The sequence below is a fragment of the Staurois parvus genome, unplaced genomic scaffold (assembly GCF_062004578.1).
Source record: "Staurois parvus isolate SC_StPar_1 unplaced genomic scaffold, SC_StPar_1.0 ptg000207l, whole genome shotgun sequence".
NCBI classification, from domain to species: Eukaryota; Metazoa; Chordata; class Amphibia; order Anura; family Ranidae; genus Staurois; species Staurois parvus.
The window spans coordinates 6,472,738-6,491,795 of NW_028318003.1; the positions used below are offsets into that span (position 1 = coordinate 6,472,738).

Genomic DNA, 19,058 nt, shown 5'->3' on the forward strand with positions numbered 1-19,058 from the left:
TGAAGGAGGCGGATCCTGTTATCCATCCCCCTCTTCTCCATTCACAAGATGTTTTGCATTCTCCTCATATCAGCGTTCTGTGATCTCCTATGAATCAGCACTCACAATAAGATAGGGAGTGTTAGCACTCTAGGCTAATGAGCTCACAATTGCTTTGTACAGGGTTCTTAGTCTCTATTTCGAAATGTGCTTACAAGAGGGGAACAGGACCCCAGCAGCAGCAGCAGCACATATGAACAATACCTGATGTGTCCAGATTCGGAGCATATGTCTCAATCCCCTTCCTCCCATGTGACAACACCGATGAAACATTCAGCACTGTCATACAGGGATGGAAAGTTCTCAGCCTCGTGTGAGCACTAAGTCATACGACTTCATCATTACAGAGGGTACACAACCTATATTCAAGGACAATAAGAGAACACAAAAGAGAACAAGGCGAGGATCCTGGGGACGCTGATACCCCAGTGTTTCTCGCTTTTACTACTTCAACTCCCCCTGAGAGCAAAACAATAGGGCTGATTTAGTAAAGGAATAGGACATGCACTTTAGAAATTGTATGTTCCTATTGCAAAGTGAATGTTTATTTAGTTTAGCATATTTACTAAATTCTGTGAAACATCGCTAAAATGTGACTAAAAGATTAGTAATCTTACAACTTTGTATTAATTACTGATGACTGAGTTATTAACCATTTAAAGAGTTAATTATCGATTTAGAGTGCATAAAAATGTCCACCTGTACTCAGTACCATGAAGGTTATCTAGGATGTAGTCATTGTTGGATTTGTGTCATTGCATTCATCTCTGTGCTAAATGTTTGGAGTTAAAGCCATATTAAACCCAAGACCAAAAATGTAATATGTTGCAGCCTAACAATCATTAGATGTGGTGGCTGCATTGTTTTTATTTTTAAGGCTTTTTTCCCCTTTGTTTTCACCTGGTGCTCTGGCCAGTGACACGACTCCTGTATTAGAATGCCCCCACTCTGGATGAAGAAGCACACGGGGCACCTTTGGACAACAGCATTGCAATTCTAGGGGGAGGGGAGTGGTAGATGTACTAGCAGATTTAAATTCACTAACAAACTGCAGCTAATACTTTATAAGCAGAAAACAGTTTTTTTTCCTTTGGGATAAAGGTTTTACACAAATAAATAATAGCTGAGCATTGTAAGCACCCCTTAAATGATTTGTCTAGTCTGTGTGACTGATACATTCTGCTAGAGAGCTTGTTCCTTTGAAAAACAACAGAATGATCACCAGATGAAAGCAGAAGCAAGAAAGCCTACAAATAAAAATTAATACACCCATCACATCTAAGAATTAGTAAGCTGCAATATAACGTCTGCTTTTGGGTGTGATACTGCTTCAGATAACTGAAATTCTTGGAGATTAAAAATGTACAACCAAACACAAAATATAATAAAATGTCTTCTATAAATATTTACATATATAGTTAGGTGAATAATTATCTCAGGTAGGATCTCCACTGTACATTGTAGGGAGTATAGATAATTACTGTGTCTATTTGATTGTCTGTATATGTGATGGAACCCTATAAAAAGTGACTTCATTCTAATAGGTTTGATGGAAGATAAACACAAAAAAGCCACTGTAGAGGTAGATGTCTTAAAGGATCACCTTGGTAAGTAACATCTAATTGGTTACATGTTAATTATACAATGTAATAATACTATAATATAATTATGTATAGGTAAAGGACACACAGTGAGCGCTCTCAAAGAAACAGCAGCTGAACATCCAGGATAAACGCATGTAAAAATCCTCAGTAAAACATATATCGTATTTGCCGGCGTATAAGACGACTGGGCATATAAGACGACCCCCTACTTTTCCTGTTAAAATATAGGGTTTGAGCTATACTCGCCGTATAAGACTACCCCTCTTCCAACGCGCCCCATCATTGGTGTCAGTGGGGAGGAGGAATAGTGCCCCATCATTGGTGTCAGTGGGGAGGAGGAATAGTGCCCCATCATTGGTATCAGTGGGGAGAAAAGTGCCCCATCATTGGTGTCAGTGGGGGAGGAATAGTGCCCCATCGTTGGTGTCAGTGGGGGAGGAATAGTGCCCCATCATTGGTGTCAGTGGGGGAGGAATAGTGCCCCATCATTGGTGTCAGTGGGGGAGGAATAGTGCCCCATCATTGGTATCAGTGGGGAGAAAAGTGCCCCATCATTGGTGTCAGTGGGGGAGGAATAGTGCCCCATCATTGGTGTCAGTGGGGGAGGAACAGTACCTCATCGTTGGTGTCAGTGGGGGAGGAACAGTACCTCATCGTTGGTGTCAGTGTGGAGGAGGAATAGTGCCCCATCGTTAGTGTCAGTGGGGGAGAGAAGCGGCTGCTCCTTCTCTCAGTTCGGCCGCTTGATTTTCGCGGGGCCGTTCGGCTCCGCCTACTCGCCGGTGATTGGTCGCCTGTGTGCCTTTCCAGTGCTGGCGCCCAATCACTGGTGAGGAGGCGGAGCCGAGCGGGCGGCGGGACCATCGAGCGGCCGAACTGAAAGAAGGAGCAGCCGCGCTTCCTGGACCGGATCGTCGTGGGACCGGGACCGGAGCCAGGTAAGGTACAGCAGCCCCTCTGCCCACCCCTGTACTTGGTGTGCGTTGGAGGAGGAGGGGGGGCGGCGCCGCTCCTCAAAAAAGTGCCGCCCTGACACCGGCTCGCCGTATACCGGCGTATAAGACGACCCCCGACTTTTCAAAAGATTTTCACGGGTTGAAAAGTCGTCTTATACGCCGGCAAATACGGTACATATAAAAATGCAGCGCTGTAAAATGATCAAATCATGCAAATCAACACAATAATAGTCCTTGCTCTACCTCAGAAGAAGTGCGTGCGCACAAAATGCATCAGAAGGAGCCTGTGGACGTCGTTGACACTACGCCGCCGGTGCCATGTGGAGGCCCAGTGGCCACCTATAATTTTAAGAGGGTCAGTGGGTCACTTTCACTTGCCACCTGATTATATGTTTTACTTGGTTTTTTTAAATAAATTGAAGTAATATACTATACTATGAGTATCTCTCTGTGTTCTCTGTGAGGGGTCTTTCTCCCAACTTCACAGCCACAGAGTGATTTCAATCCCAGCCCTGGTTCCATTGAAGAGGAATATCCTATCCTGGGAGCTTCCTGGCCTGCAGGATTTTGTTTTCCCACAAGAGGGCGTCATCGTCATCCATTTCAGCACATATCCATTTTCTGACCAGAGGGAGAGAGGGGAATCTCCAGGATTTCTTACACACATGCGTATTTTAAATGCGCTTCTGGTTAGTTTGCATTCTTTCCATTGGCACTGGTAATTATTTAGCACCTTTTCAGGACTATTATTGTGTTGATTTGCATGATTTGATCATTTTACAGCGCTGCATTTTTATATGTATATATAATATAATTATAGCACAGTATAGCATATATATATAACATTTTATAATGTTAGAGCACTAACATTTTCTAAGTAAAATTATCACAGTGCTTCTCAATATTTCTCAATATTTTTGCCTTTACTATGCTTCACAAGGCATGTTAGCCTTAAGCTTCATTCACACAGGGGTATTTAAGTGTACCATAGACTCAAAATTTCAGACGCTCAGATCTGTTGCTGTAGTGTGGAACAATATATTAAATGGTTGATGCTGTTGTGAACTATACATCACATTCGGTACACAGATTTTTAATAAAGACTGTGTTACTTTTGTTTGAAGCTGACTTTCTTTTGCATGCAAGGTCATACCATTAGCTTTGCTTTGGGACAGGTGATGAGTGAGTTCTGTGTGCTTTCTAACAAGTGTATTGGATCATGGCTGTACTTAAGCGTACACCCATGCAAAGGGCTGTTTTTGTCGGCACAGGATGCAGAGGTGTTCATTTTCATGTCTATTGGGATGCAGCATCTGCAGAGACAAAGCCACTGCTCCCAGTTTGACATCCGTGTGGGTGTTGGTATATGTCCCTGACTGCAGATGTGTAAGCTGCAGTGCTCACAGGTTTGTGTAGTAGAACCTCTCAAGAGTTCTTACAGAGGTTTACCCAGAGGATCTTGATCTTAATGTAGACCCATATACACAAGTGTCAAACCATACGGCAGGTCCACCATATGTGTAGCAAATTCTCTGTTTGAGCACCTCGGAAAACATGGAACAATATACATTTTGCAATTTTTGTGGGGATATAATACAAGTGAGACAATACCTTCTAGGAGTTTTTCAAGGCCTGCACATTATGGCAGCTTTTGAAAAGGGTCAGCCAAATCTCCTCCCTGCCCTAAGGGGGGAAGGATCTCTTACGATCAGATTCCCTCTACAACAGTCTTTACTTAGTTGGATTATTTTTCCAGAAAACCAGAATACAACAGAGAGATTGCGCCCTTCGTCGAAGGGTTGGACTTACATATTGATTCAAATGCTACAAATGTAAGCCTCTGTTTTTGAGTAGGGAGTCAATAAAGTATCATATTTGTAAGTTCACTGTTGGGGATATTGTAAGATTATTAAAGTTGCTGGAAAGTGTGAGTCCCTTGTATATCTAGGTGAGTGTAGACCAAAGCCACGTGAACTCCAACAACAATAGCAATAGGAATAAGACTCAGAAGGGGTAAGGTAATTTAGGACTAAGCAGTATTTTAATTGTATGGCTACACTCAAACCATGAGATTTTAGTATGGTCCCAGAATGGTAATAGATTCCTCAGATGTTTAGTATGGGAGGATGTTTGCTTTATACAAGGAGCTGAAGGTCACAGAGTATAATGTCAAGGTATGACAAAATATGGGTTAACTGAAAAAGAAACTGGTCTGTAGAAATTTTTTAAAAGATAGGGATAGGATAACATTCAAAGCATTAGATTTTGAGCGGTTTACATGGAGACCAAAAATAGATACAAATTGTATAAGGAGAGATAACAAGTTAGGGAGGGTAATATGGGGGAACGTTAATATATAATAAATAGGGCGATCTTGTGGTGGACACCCTTCAATCTCCAAGCCCTTGATATCCTTGTTTGATCAAATATGTGCGGCAAGTGCCTCTAAGGCAGTGTTTCTCAATTCCAGTCCTCATGGACCCCCAACAGGTCATGTTTTCAGGATTTCCATTATTTTGCACAGGTGATTTGATCAGTTTCACTGCCTTAGTAATTACCACAGCTGAGGGAAATCCTGAAAACATGACCTGTTAGGGGTCCATGAGGACTGGAGTTGAGAAACACTGCTCTAAGGCAAGAATAAATAGTAATGGTGATAAGGAGCATCCCTAGTGCGTTCCATAAGGAAAGGTGTTTGACCATGGCAGATGGGGTGTCATATTACTCACCAACCCTTTTCAGAAAAACATCACCAAGACTCCAACATTATAATGTAGTGAGCAAAAATTATCATGATAAGTATCAAATGCTTTGGGAATATTTGGAAAAAGAGTAGCATGATCTGATGTGGTCTCTAGGGGGCTAGGTGATTGAGGAAAAGTGTTCATCTAACGTTATTAGCTACCTGGCAAAGAGGAACAAAGACCTACTTGGTCTCTTTGGATAAGGTGGCTGAGGAAGGAATTCAGAAATTTGATTAGGATTTTAACGTTTATGTGTAACAATGTGATGGGGCAAAAGTTAGACCAAGATTGGGTGTCCTTGTCTGGCTTCAGAAACATGACTATGTTGGCTTTCAGCAAAGCTGGTAAAATGTTACCAGTGTGTTTAAGTTGGTTAAACATATTAGTAAGATACGGGACACAATGCTGGCTAACTTCTTAAGAACAGGACCAAAAAATTGTCAGGGCTGGACCCTGCAGCAAAACACTCTATCGATTGAAAAATTGACAAGGGTATAGTTCTCCCCCAAAACTAATACACACAAAGAGAAGGAAACCATGATCTCTATATATTTGTGATCATACATTATGTAGCACTAAATAATTTGGAAGCATGTATTACCAAAAGAACAAAGAAAATCCAGTGATGCATCAAATAAGTTAACAAAATCAGTGAAAAATAAAATATTATTATTGTCCAATTAGACATTAATAATTTAGAGTCAGCAGATTGAGGTATATATTGTTCACAATGTTTTTATTAGTTTTCATTAAGCAGGAGCATCATTATTGAATATTATGTATTAACCAAACCCGCATACTTCGGGGTCACCACGGCTGTTAGGAACACTGATGAACAGCACAGCACACCTGAACAGCAGTGTACTCAGGTCAACCACAATTGTTGGTGGGAGTAGAAAATAGTTTGATTTATAGAAAATGAGGTAGGTCAGTTAAAGCAATTGTGGCTACGTGGCAGCTACATAGATTTATCTGCATAAGAAGACACCCCCCCCCACCAAGTCTTGTTGACGTGAGAAGGCCACTGCACACCGGAGAGTGGGCCTCCACATGTCAACCCTATATAATTCCTAATTGCTGATATTTAGTATGTTGTATGTTGACATGGGTCAAGAGTTAGAGGTCTGGAAGGGTGACCCCCTGAGGTCCATAAAGTCTCCCATAGTAAAGGATCAAAAGCAGGGTGTTTGAGTGCTTGGAAACAGAGCCAGGGGTAATAAAAGTAGTAGTAGTTGCTGGTACTGCCCCATGCTCGTTTACAAAGAAGTGTAGATCAGGGCTGCTCAACATGTGGCCCTTGGAGCCCTCTGATGTGGCCTTTGACCTCAAACTAAACGCAGGAGTTTTGGTGCACTCTCAGAAAGTGCACCGCACCCACAAGATACAATAGAAGTCTATAGCAAAGCACAGCTAACCTGCAAGTGCACTGCAGTGTGGGTAAACCACAGCACATCAGTGTAAAAACAGTCTTATAGGAGCAGCATCAGGGAGTAACAGTGGCAATGCTGCCTCATGCTCCAGTGGCCTGTGCATAATCTGTTTTGCACTTGGACAGGAGGGGCGGTGGGGTGGCATATACAGGAACCTATCTTCTTCATTTTCCCCCTACAACTACTGAAAGCTGTGTTCTCCTCCTCTCTGTCCCACCGGCATTTGGCGGCTGCAGTGGAAAATGTTTATTATGATATTCAAAACAAAAAAATTAAAAATTATGAACCATTTAATTTCATTGTGGCCTGCGACCGGTTACCAAATCGCTTAATGTCCCTCGCTCTTTGAAAGGTTGAACACCCTTGGTGTAGATCTAAGTGATCATGAGCTATTGTTTCTCTTTTTAACGTTTATCAAATAGGTCCTACAGTGTGTACATGAAATGTCTAACATCTGGTATCTGCCATCTTGAAAGAAGTGAGTGGGGATCAAGCAGTATACAGGGTACAAGAGATATCCTTAAGACACTAAGCTTTTAAACTAATTTAAACTAAAATTGGTAGTATTGAATATTTTTAGCCAGTTCAGCTATGTTCATTAGTTCCTAACACTATGTGCCAACGATAGTACCTATTTTTCTTGTTTACATATTCAAATATCTTTATAGCTTTGCAAAGGCAAGTGACGCGCCAGGCACAATACCACAAGCAGGAAATGCGGGGAAAACTACATGAGCTATTAGAAGATCTACAGGAGGAAAGAGATACAAAACAAGCAATTTATAGTGGTAAGCACTCTTATGTAATATACAATGTAATAAAAGAATGATGTAATAGTAAAAATTATATACATACATACTAATAATTTATTAAATACAACATTTTTGTAAGTAAACTATTTTATCAGTATAAAGAGTATAGTTTAAAGATCAATTCCTGCCAAAACATTTTATTTTGGGAAAGGTGGGGCAGTGTTAGGACCTCTGCCAGGTATTTATTGCTGTCTTTGTCCCTATTGGGAAGAGTTTCCCTCACTTTCTTTGAAGACTGAAGTGACTAGAAATATCTCCAATGAGGATGCATAAAAAATACATGTTTTTAGTAACATGGAGAAAGTTTAGAACTTCCCTTTTGTCCCAGTGACACCTACTGCCCCATTTCTTGTATGGCACCACAAGGACGGGAAGTGATGGCATGACAGAAATGAACTTTTTTTTTCTCTTTCCAAAAAAAAAAATTGATTTGTAAGGCTTTAAACAAATAAGATCATATTGGAAAGGTCCCCAATAGACATGTTAAATCTATATACAATCATCAATATATGTAATGATAAATGTACTATAGCATCTCACATTAGCTTAGTAACACTTTGGAATAATCCTAGCTTATAGTGTATGTTATCATTGTTAGCAGTTGTCTTTCCTCATTGGTTTCTCTGTTGCTGGACTGCAGTTTTGCCAGGGAAATATATATTTACAGTGGAAAGCCTAGCTTACAAATAATATTTGGTACCCTCTTATTCAGAATGGAGCACATGTGACAAGGGGGGTAGCTGATGACAGACCTTCCTCCATGTTCCCCATTAACTCGTAGGATGCCAAATCTGAGTTAGGATTATTCCTGGGGTGGGTTCTCCTGGGCTACGCTAGGCACCTGTAACAGGATCACTCCACTTTGCACATATGTAGTACCTTTACGCTCGCGCTGTTTTCACCAATGCCCTGGGGCAAGACTGAAGTTGCCATCAAGGAATAGTCGACCTTAAGGCGGTCCTCCACTCATGAACATACATCATGTACACTTGCACAACTGTTCTCCAGTTAACTCTCGGGTCCCCGTGTAAATGTACATCTTCTCACTGTAGCTTGCAACTAGGCAGGCCATGTCGAACACTTACCACAGCCACCTGTCCATCGTTCTCCCAATACCAGTCTTGCTAGCAGCATGAAACCCCCGTCATGCACATAGCACGGGCTCCAACGTGCACTTGACTTTAACTCTTGAACTTCCGTACCTCTGTATAGGATGGGGACCTCTGTGGTACAGCTCTGCTCCGGCTGCTATGGGGGACGGAATGCAGCATAGGAAGTGCCAACAACATCTCCCTTGCAGCTAGAGGCAATTCAACCTATAACAGGTACACGTTTCTGACAGGCTGCTTGCTGACTGTACATTCATTGCTCATGACAACCACATGTATAACTCGCACTAGGTTGACTCTTTACGTCCCAACTCTTCATACCCTATGTGCTCGTGACCCAAACCTTAGACTATAGGCACCGGTTACTTGCATTACACTCCTTTAAAGTACTTCAGACCAGGCAGAAGGCAAAGTTTTAAAGCTTTACTGTATAAAGTACAAACAGTACATAGTCCAAAAAGAGAATAGTCTTTTTCCCTAGTCCCTAATGCTAACTCAGCCGCAGCATACCTGCAAAGGTAGGGTCCATGCGAATAAAGGTCCATTAGTGGCAATCCCAATGGCTGGTGTCTTCAGGGCGAACCCCAGGTTGGATGGCTCTCACATATTTCAGGCTCCTTAGTGACTGTATCCTTCACTGAGCACAGCTGATGAACTAGTAGCAAGGTTCTCAGACTCTGGTAGGGGAACTCCCTCTCCAACAAATCCCTGGGGCTCTCTCCTCCGTACCACTGTCCCTCTTTTATATCACAGGCTCAGTGGGTCGGACTTAAAGATAACCTGCCAAAAAACTAAAGAACCAGAAAAGGCATTAACCCTTAGTCTCCTGTCTGGGGCAGCACTTAACTAGCTAGTACCAATACACTTACACACATATATAGTTTGGTATCTATAGAATATCCTATTAGAAAAGGAGGCATGCTTGATGCTCTGATGTAAGGCCCCTTCTCCACTTTTTAACTCTATTGTCCCTAATTTACTTGTCCAAATAGTAGTGTTTGAAATGTTAGTATGTAGAGACCATGTCTTAAGCAGGAGTGTCCTGAACTAAAATTAGTGTTTGTGGCTAGGCTTTAATTACCTGAGCTTTGATTGTGTTATTTGTTGGATTTCTAGTAGGACATTTGATGATTGCTTCAGCCTGGTGCTATTAAATGAGAAGTTACAATGTATTGGGTCTATGGCTATTTATGTGAGATTGCTTGACCGTTTCTTTAAGGCTAGGTTCACACTGTCCGCATGGTAAAATGCTGTGGCAGTTGTCATTGTGAGCTTCGTCCAGAATTGTTTTCACTTTTCAACATTCTTATATTTTTTATATTTACGAAGTACAACATGAAGTGAATGCATTTTTTATCCCACAATGTACAAAGGGGTCAGCAACAGTACATTCAGAAGAATAAATAATGATTTGACTGTGTACCCTAGCAACATGCAGGTCACACTACAAGGCTAGATTTTATCTAATTGCTCGAGGTCAGCTTTAAATTGCATATATAATGTTTAGAGGCCTCATCAAGATTTGATAAGTGAATTAAGATCCCAAAGTTCTGGGTCTCTGAAAGAGGAACTTAATTTTGGACCCCCCCCCCCTTTCCTTTACCTGTTATCAAGGGTTGCCTTCAATTTACGTACCCGTCTGCCCAGAGGATCAAGCGCTGTCCTGCTGTGGTCCACCCTGCTGCTGCAACACAGCCTTGTCCTGCACCTCCATCTTTGTTCCTGACATTAACTAGTGGTGGGTGTCTGTTCTTGGATCAGGTAGCCCAGCCTCCTGATGATGTACCCTCCCTCCTTCGGCTGCTGTGAATGAAATGTTAGGCATGCTGGGATAGGTGATATCCCTGGAGGCTTCATTTGTGGATACATCATTTGTGTCTAGGCAAAAATGGCGCTCAGGGGGGCAGGGCTGTATGAAATTTTTTTTGAAAAGGTAAACAAACAAAAGCAAAAAAAATTTTTTAGATTGGGGAGAGAGCAGCGATGTTCAGTACATCCAGGGGGTGAGGGTTTGCTTCATTCGAAGGGCATGGGATCAGGCTCCAGCAAGTTGTGGAAAGTAAATGGGTCATAAATAGAAAATTGTTTAATGCTTCTGTATGAAATATTGTCTTTATTATTTCTTTTCTTCATGTATCAGAAATGACTCGTCAGCATCAAGATTTGGAACAGCAGAGCTCATCACGTATACAGGTCCTGGAGGAAGAGGTGGCCAAATTAAAACTACAACTGTGTATGTCATAAATAAACCCCTGTATTAAACTCATGAACATACACTATGTACAGACATTGTGCATATAACACAAATGCAGAATTTTATAGACAATGTAATGTTGTTTTGCAGATATTTTGTGTTTATGTTTATAATGGTTAGGACTAATATATTTAGGTACCTTTTACACGGGTGGTCCTGAAAAATGGACAGGTGGACCTGACCAGATCCTCCATTTTCCTCTATGGGCAGTCATATGTAAACAGACTTATGTCTGTTTATGCCCAGCTATCTCCGATATGACAGCAACAAACAGAAGGGGGATCCATGTCTTCCGGCAGCTCTGCTCGGCAGATAACATTGTTTGAAATTTGAGGTCACTGCACGGTAAGTCAACAAGAATTTTTCAGTACTTGCAGAAAATCCTCTGACCCTGAATAAAAAGAAAACTAACACAATATCTAAGGACTGCTAAGCTGCAATGTATCACATTGTTGTTCTCGGGTTAAGAGAAACTTTAACAGCACAAGCAAAAGTATTTCTGAATGAACGTTTTTCACATTTGAAATGCTTGCTTCATTTTTAAAATCTACAGCAATAACCCAAGAAGCTCTGCAAACCCTTGAGGAGGAATCGGAGAACATGGCACAAGAAAAAGAAGCTGAAATCACAAAATTGAGGCAAGACATAGAAAACATGGATGCAGAATATGAGACTATACTGCATGTAAGTTATTGTTTCTACTACTATTGATGCAACATATAGAAATGTGTTTTGTAGGAACAAGTGAAAGCCCAGTAAAGTCTCGCACTATTTATCTCACATGTACCCCACATGTGTGTGTGTTGATTGTGCCTGTTTTTTTCTATGGTATACCTTGAAACACAATTTTCTCTGCTTTCTGCCCTCACACCCACATACATTTTATTTTGGATAAAGTGAGGAATGGTTAGAGTCTGTGGCCGGTTTTTATGACCATATGCGTCTTTCCTGGAGAGATTTTTCTTCATCTCCTGTCAGCGCAGGAAGTGGTAGGAAATCTCTTGATGGGGACACAGAAATATATTGCGTCCCCATCGAAACAGAAGTATATTGCTAGTAATATGATAAAGGGTAACAACTTCTAACCCTTCTAAAATATATTATTTACTCTTCACGGGTAATATTTCCCTAGGACTTATTCAGATGGGCATTGAGAGCCATCCTCTGCATGCACTGAGTTGCTTTTTGCTGTGCCTGCATTCACCTTAGAGCCTTAGAGCTGCATGCAGGCATCCCATAGAAGTGGATACAAACACAGCGGCTGCACAGACATGTGGGCAAGAGAACGGATCAAAATGCAGACACTGCCCGTATGAATTAACCCTTACTGTTGATAAATAAAAAAGGGAGAACATTACCTTGTTTTCATGTAAAGTGGCATGTCTTTAAGGGTCCTATAGGAGCATCAAGGCCACTAGGCAGGAGGCTGCAACCAAGCCTGGCTTCTCTTTCTTAGGCATCCAGACATCTTAATGGTGTATTAAAAGGCTTTGCTTGCTACTCATAAATTTAGATATTCTTGGGGAGATCCATGAAATTACCATTTAATAATTTGCACAACTTTTTATTGATATTAGCAGTAATATTGTCCTACATGACTGGACATCATCAGAGTCAGGCAACAAGAGAACTGCACATGTGTTTACTATGCTTCAGTTTGTGAATGAACAGGAAGCCGTTCAGCACAGCTGAGGAATCTCGGCTCCCTCAGTCCCTTTCTCTGTCTCAAAAAGTGAGACATCAGGGATCTGTTTAGACCCATGATATTTTACCAAAGCCCCCCAACAGGGCTTCTAAAAAATAAAAAAATAAAGGTAAATTATAAAATGTAAAGATCTACTGACACTGTCCACTGCCCTACTGATACCACTACTGCCCTGCTGACCCTGTCCACACACCATCCACTGCCCTACTGACTGTCTACTGCTCTACTGACTGACACTGTCCACTTTTAAGGAAGGCTAAGTTTATATGTTAACAATTTGTTTTATTAAGCTAAGTATATTTTATGGGCACAATAATGATTTTATTTAACAATGCCTCTCTAAGCCCCTCCCACTGTTAAAACAATCTGGCCACACTCACTGCTCACCACAGCATTCTATGCGCCCCTCATTTCTACTCTGCTTGGGGCACCCAATGGTGTCCCAGGTCTTTTAAAATCCTATAGTGTATACTACAACAAGAAAAAAATGCTTGGATTTGGCTTGAAGAAAAGGTGGTAAGCTATCAACGCAGTAGCTGCAGAAACAATGTACGCAGACCAGAAATGTGCTTCCCAGTTGTGTGTGAGGTCATCCTCCTTGCGCCAACTATATTTTTCCCTGCTAAGGGGAAGAACAAAGGCTGTGCAGTCACGTGACCGCCAAATGAAAAGGAAATAAAATGAACAAAACATTTTTACATTAAATATTAAAATGTGATTATGGCAAAAAGATAATACTCTCTTCCTCACAGTGTTACTTTACTGTATGCCGTTCACAAATACCTTAACTTTTTTTATATACTTTACTATCTTCATTAACTGGAAATTACACATCTCCTCACATTTTAAAAGTTGTATATTTTTGATCACAGAAACCTTGACGTGAGTGCAACTGCACAATTCCAACAGGATATCTAAATTCCAGTGCTCAAGAATGTGTATGTGATTGATTTGAGAGTCCCCAATCCTAAAGATCAAAACACAAGAGATATAATGGCAAATAAAGTATTTATTTCCTAAAAAAGTGTTTCGTGAATCACGTCAACATATTTTACAATATACAATCATGGTAGTGTAGCAAATATTTCATACAAATTACCTGGTTGCTTTGCTATTTAAACCCGTTAATACTGCCATTATTAGGAAATTTGTAATAATTATTCAAATGCATCTTCTGTCTGTATTCATCACATCTACTGTATTTTGTGACAAGCAACAAGCAGGCAGTGTAATGACAGGGTCAGGTGAGTGGTCAGCTGTGGGTAGGAGGTTCTTATTATTAAGCCCATGGATAATTATATAGGTAGAAAGGCTCTGGTTATTAGAGCCCATGGAGAAAAATATAGGTAGGAGGGGTCTGGTTATAGCAACCAATGGAAAATTATATTGGTAGGAGAGGTCTGGTCATAAGAGCCCATAGAGAATTATATAGGTAGGAAGGGTCTGGTTATTAGAGCCCATAGAGAATTATATTGGTAGGAGGGGTCTGGTTATTAGAGCCCATAGAGAATTATATAGCTAGGAGGAGTCTGGTTATTAAGGCCCATGGAGAATTACATAGGTAAGAGGGGTCTGGTTATTAGGGGCATTGGAGAATTATACATGTAGGAATCGCCAGGTTATTAGGGCCTATGGAGAATTACATAGGTAAGAAGAGTCTGGTTATTAGGGCCAATGGAGAATTATACATGTAGGAGCTGTCTGGTTATTAGGGCTTACGGAGAAATATATAGGTAGAAAGGGTTTGGTTATTAGGGTAAATGCAGAATTATACATGTAGGAGTCGTCTGGTTATTAGGGCTTATGGAGAAATATATAGGTAGAAAGGGTTTGGTTATTAGAGCCAATAGAGAATTATACATGTAGGAGTCGTCTGGGTTTTAGGGCTTATGGAGAAATATATAGGTAGAAAGGGTTTGGTTATTAGGGCCAATAGAGAATTATATAGGTAGGTGGGGTGTGGTTATTAGAAAGCCATGGAGAATTATATGAGTATGATGGGTCTGGTTATTAGGACCAATGGAGAATTATATAGGTAGGAGGAGTCTGGTTATTAGGGCCAGTGAAGAAATACATTACATAGATAAGAGGTGTCTGGTTGTTAGTCCCAATGTAAATTTATCAGGGGAGAGAGCTATGCAATGATAATTTGCACACTGGGCAAACCCACCATGAAGCCTGTACATACAGAAAATTGATGAAATGAAAGAAACACAGGGGTTGATTTACTAAAGATAAATAGGTTGTGCACTGCAAGTGCAGTTGCTCTAGATCTGAGGGGAACATGCAAGGAAAATAAAAAAACAGCATTTTTGCTTACACATTTTTGCTTGGATGAAAGAAATCAGCAGCGCTTCACCTCATTTCAGAGCTTCCCCTCAGATTTAAAGCAACTGCACTTGCAGTGCACAGCCTATTTACCTTTAGTAAATCAACCCCATAGTGTCACTGCAGCAAAAAGTATTCACAGCACTCCTGCAGAGGTGCTTTCTGGCAGCTAATATTTGCAAGTCCAACCAAAACCAGCCCCAGAGGTTAATGCTGCAGCAGGGGCGGACTGACCATTTGGAAACTCAGGCACTGCCCGAGGGCCCGGGGTCAGTAGGGGGCCCCATGAGATGCCCCTGCAACCTTTTTCATAGGCTTTTTTGAGTTTGGGCAAGGACACAGGGGCCCCATGATCCCCTATTGCCCAGGGGCACCATGAGTTGTCAGTCTGCCCCTGTGCTGCAGGAATTTATATAGGCAGTGTGAAGTTGACTGATAACAAAAATGAAAATGCCATATAACTTCTGTCTAACTGCTTCTGGTCTCTCTCATAGTCATGTTTGGACCAATTACTTCAAAAGCTTACCCTGGCTGAGAAGAAGTGGACATGTGAATCCCTTTCAATTCATCATCAATACAAACAGATGCTGCAGGACTGTGGATTAAATCCTCTTGACATCTAACATTTAAGAATGACCCTTTTTCCCTTACAACCAAAAAGGGGAAATTCTACTCTATACGTTTTTTTGTTGCTCTTTGGGTGCCCTGGTACTTAAATCGGTTAAGACAGTGTAGATGTTAAACACTGTACGCTAAATTCTATGTATTGCTCTTTTAGTAGATACTGTACATGATTATGCAGATCATAGTAAAGTAAAGCTTGCCATACACAGGTTATTCCATAATACAAATGTTTTCAGCCCTATTGTGTGATAATCTCAATACGAGGAGAATGACAGGCACATGGTTTGGCAGTCCATGTATGTTGTAATAAGTTCTAAGTGGGCAGGGATAGTCCAGTAGGCACTAAGGGCAAGCTGCGATGGAGCGAAGCATAACTCTGCCGTAGAAGAAACAAAGAAAACACAGAACCTCTAAGTGTATACAGTGATAATATTTAATAAGAAGGTAAGTAGTAACTCACATCTTAGAATTTAAAAACAGGCCTGATGAAAGAGTGTGCCAGGCGACGCTCGTCTCGCGCATGCTCAGAAACGCATCGCACATTGATGACATGAGACGCTGAACGTCACCTATCCAGGACATCTTGGAGACTCTGCCAGGCTTCACCACCCATTCTTCACATACATAGCACCATCTGCTGGCGGACCTAGGCTATCTCCTCTCTGGAAAAGTCACCTAACATCTGGTTACAGATGTTTTACCTCTCCACCTCATGAGCCTGTTTTCAAATTCTAAGATGTGGGTTACTACTTACCTTCTTATTAAATATTATTGCTGTATACACTTAGAGGTGCTGTGTTTCTTTGTTTATTGTGTGATAATCTCCCTGTGTATGAAGTGTGAACAACTTTACCTGCAGAATGCAGAAGATGACTGTTTGTTCTGTTAGCAATTAGACTGGTTGAGACATTTCTTCCAATAGCCTATTTAATTTTTTCTGATGAGAAAGAAATGAACAGAGGTAGCTTGACATGCCAGATTACGGTCTCTATGCCCACCCTAAAAGTGGACCTGAACTCAAAAAGTGAAAATTTGATATGTTTAGGGAACATTCCGAAATGTTAATTGTGCCTAAGCTGTACTCTATAAAAAAATGTACCTTTTTGTCTAGAATTCTTATTGAAAACTAGCAAAGCACTTCCTGGCATGTGATGGTGCATAGGCAGTTTTGTGCCTACAGCCTCATAACTGTGTATCTGAAGTGTGAAATCCAAGGCACTGCTGCCCCAGCTGGTAGTCTCAGGAGGCTTGGAGTGAGATTTGGTGTCATCAGTGCAGAATAACTCATTGTAAGTCAGTAATTAGATAAAGAGCTGTTGGGAGACCATAGGCAATATTGGTGACACTAATAAAATTATGTAAGTGCATTTTTGTAGAAGTCTTAGGAATAAGGAATAAAGAGTACTGTAACATATGGATATCTATATCAGACATAACTCCAACTAGACCAGGCTTCCATTAGTCTGTAGTGTGAATGATGAGCGAAGTTCATACTACAGTTTACATAGAAAAGTGATGGCAGAAAAAATATTTTTTTACTTTTTTGTTTGAGTTTGTATAGGTCTAAATTTGTCCCAAGCACTGTTGACTGACTCACTACCTCTAAGGGAAGTCTATTCCAACATTACTTATTACATCATCTTATAGAAGCTTGCTTTAAATAAATATCGTATAGTGGGTCAATAAAATACTTTTCTCAGATCAGGCTGGGAACTTCAACGTAGAGAATTCATAGGTCAGGTGGAAATATATACAGAAAAGGCCCAGATTCATAAAACAGTTTGTCACAATATACAATGTCATAACTCGTTGTTGGTAGCCTGAAAATATATTTTGGAATCATAAATTTCTGTTATTATCTAAATATAGAAGAAGAAATTATAACTAACTAGAACTTTATACCAAGAAAAATTAGGATCACTTATGTGATCATTCCTCTTTTATCCAAAGACTAAGCTAGAAAATTTGCTAACATTTTGAACTTTGTTAAAAAGATTGCTGACATTTAAAATGCAAGTGGATTAAATTACATACTGGCTTCCTCTCGATCTCAAGGTACATTTACACCAGCGTTGGGCCACTGGCTATTCCAGTGTAGTCCCACCACAAGACAAGGTAAAATGCCTTATCACTGGCATGGCCAGTTCATACTGCTGCGTTGGGGTGGTGTGCAAGTGTTGTGCTCTGAAAAAAGTACTGCATGCAGTACTTTTTTCATGCGCAATCACCGCATGCCGACCGATAGAACTTTGTGAAATATCACTGTGTGGCAATTCAATAAGGTTTGTTAAAAAAATAATGAACAGTGCAATGCGCCAGGAATGTCATATCAGCACTGCCTGCACCGCAACGCACGCCAACCGCTGTGTTATAACACAGCAACTAATGTGAATGGACAGTCAAGGACTCTTAAGGCTTCATGTACATGGGTGCCTGGGTCTGTACAACATAAAATGCTGAAGTATTTCCTTTTTGGGAGCCACGGGTGTTGCCTACAGCCACCCATAAAATCATTGGTTGTACAGTATGTGGGTATTTACCAGTACATGCCTAAACATGCACATGAGTGTGAGCATACACCATTGGGTTCACTCTTCAAGAGTCATGTGTCTGTACTCATAATCATGTTTACACAAGTACCAAGGTATACCCAAGTACAGTCATTGATTTCTATCAGCTATATGCGGTGCCTGTGGCTCCTAGGCAAGAAAATGTTATGTTGTATAGCCCCATCTGCCTAACATTGAGATCTTTTTGACCCTTCTTGCCATGGAGTCATGAAAACATCGGTCTTAGATGGATTCTCACTTTATCTTAACCATAAAGTCTATAGTTAATGTGTGATCTACAAAAAGTGACAATACTAGATATTGTAGTACATTAGGCTACAGCACAGCTAACTGCTATAAAACGTTAAAATATTATGTATGTTTACATATATTTGTTTAAATTACAGATACTGAATTTATTAATATAATATACATCATTGGAAGTAAATATAACATGTAAGGTGCAAGTGCCTCTTTTATTCTTCGCTGTTCTGTGCCACTGTGTTATCATTGTGGTTCTCAGACTGTGATGAAGTTTCCGCCTATATGAAAAATAAAATGCATTAAATAAAACCTGTTTGCAATACATAGTATACAGTATGTTTTAACAAATATAACATAGTGCTATTTTTTAGTGTTACAGTGAATATCTTACTTTAGTTCAACTTTCGTCTGTCTTATTGACCGTATCAATTACAGTATGTTATAATGACTCATCAGTTACCACTTATCACTTATATTACACACCACACATCAATTATACATTTTAACTGATATAGTACTGTGCTATTTTGAATTTTACACTTTATATTCTGCCTTAGCATAGTTCTAGTTCAACATGTTCTATGTCCTATTGCACTTATAATAACTTAGTATAATAAAAATATTTAAAAACCATGAGTAT

General features: G+C 40.5%; 2 protein-coding genes across 3 annotated transcripts in view; one reads left to right on the plus strand and one right to left on the minus strand.

Annotated features, from left to right (window-relative positions):
* The window catches only part of DRC12 (dynein regulatory complex subunit 12 homolog), a 30,586-nt gene extending 14,545 nt beyond the window's left edge, over positions 1–16,041 (plus strand). For both annotated transcript variants that reach the window (XM_089678578.1, XM_089678577.1), the window contains exons 4-8: positions 1,584–1,646; positions 7,442–7,561; positions 10,835–10,927; positions 11,502–11,632; positions 15,476–16,041. In XM_089678578.1, the coding sequence (XP_089534704.1) occupies positions 1,584–1,646; positions 7,442–7,561; positions 10,835–10,927; positions 11,502–11,632; positions 15,476–15,604 (536 nt within the window). In that variant the 3' untranslated portion in view covers positions 15,605–16,041. The remainder of the gene's footprint in view (positions 1–1,583; positions 1,647–7,441; positions 7,562–10,834; positions 10,928–11,501; positions 11,633–15,475) is intronic.
* The window catches only part of NHERF4 (NHERF family PDZ scaffold protein 4), a 48,483-nt gene continuing 43,069 nt past the window's right edge, over positions 13,645–19,058 (minus strand). Inside the window, exon 11 of the mRNA XM_089678576.1 lies at positions 13,645–18,696. Within this exon, the coding sequence (XP_089534702.1) occupies positions 18,631–18,696 (66 nt within the window). The 3' untranslated portion in view covers positions 13,645–18,630. The remainder of the gene's footprint in view (positions 18,697–19,058) is intronic.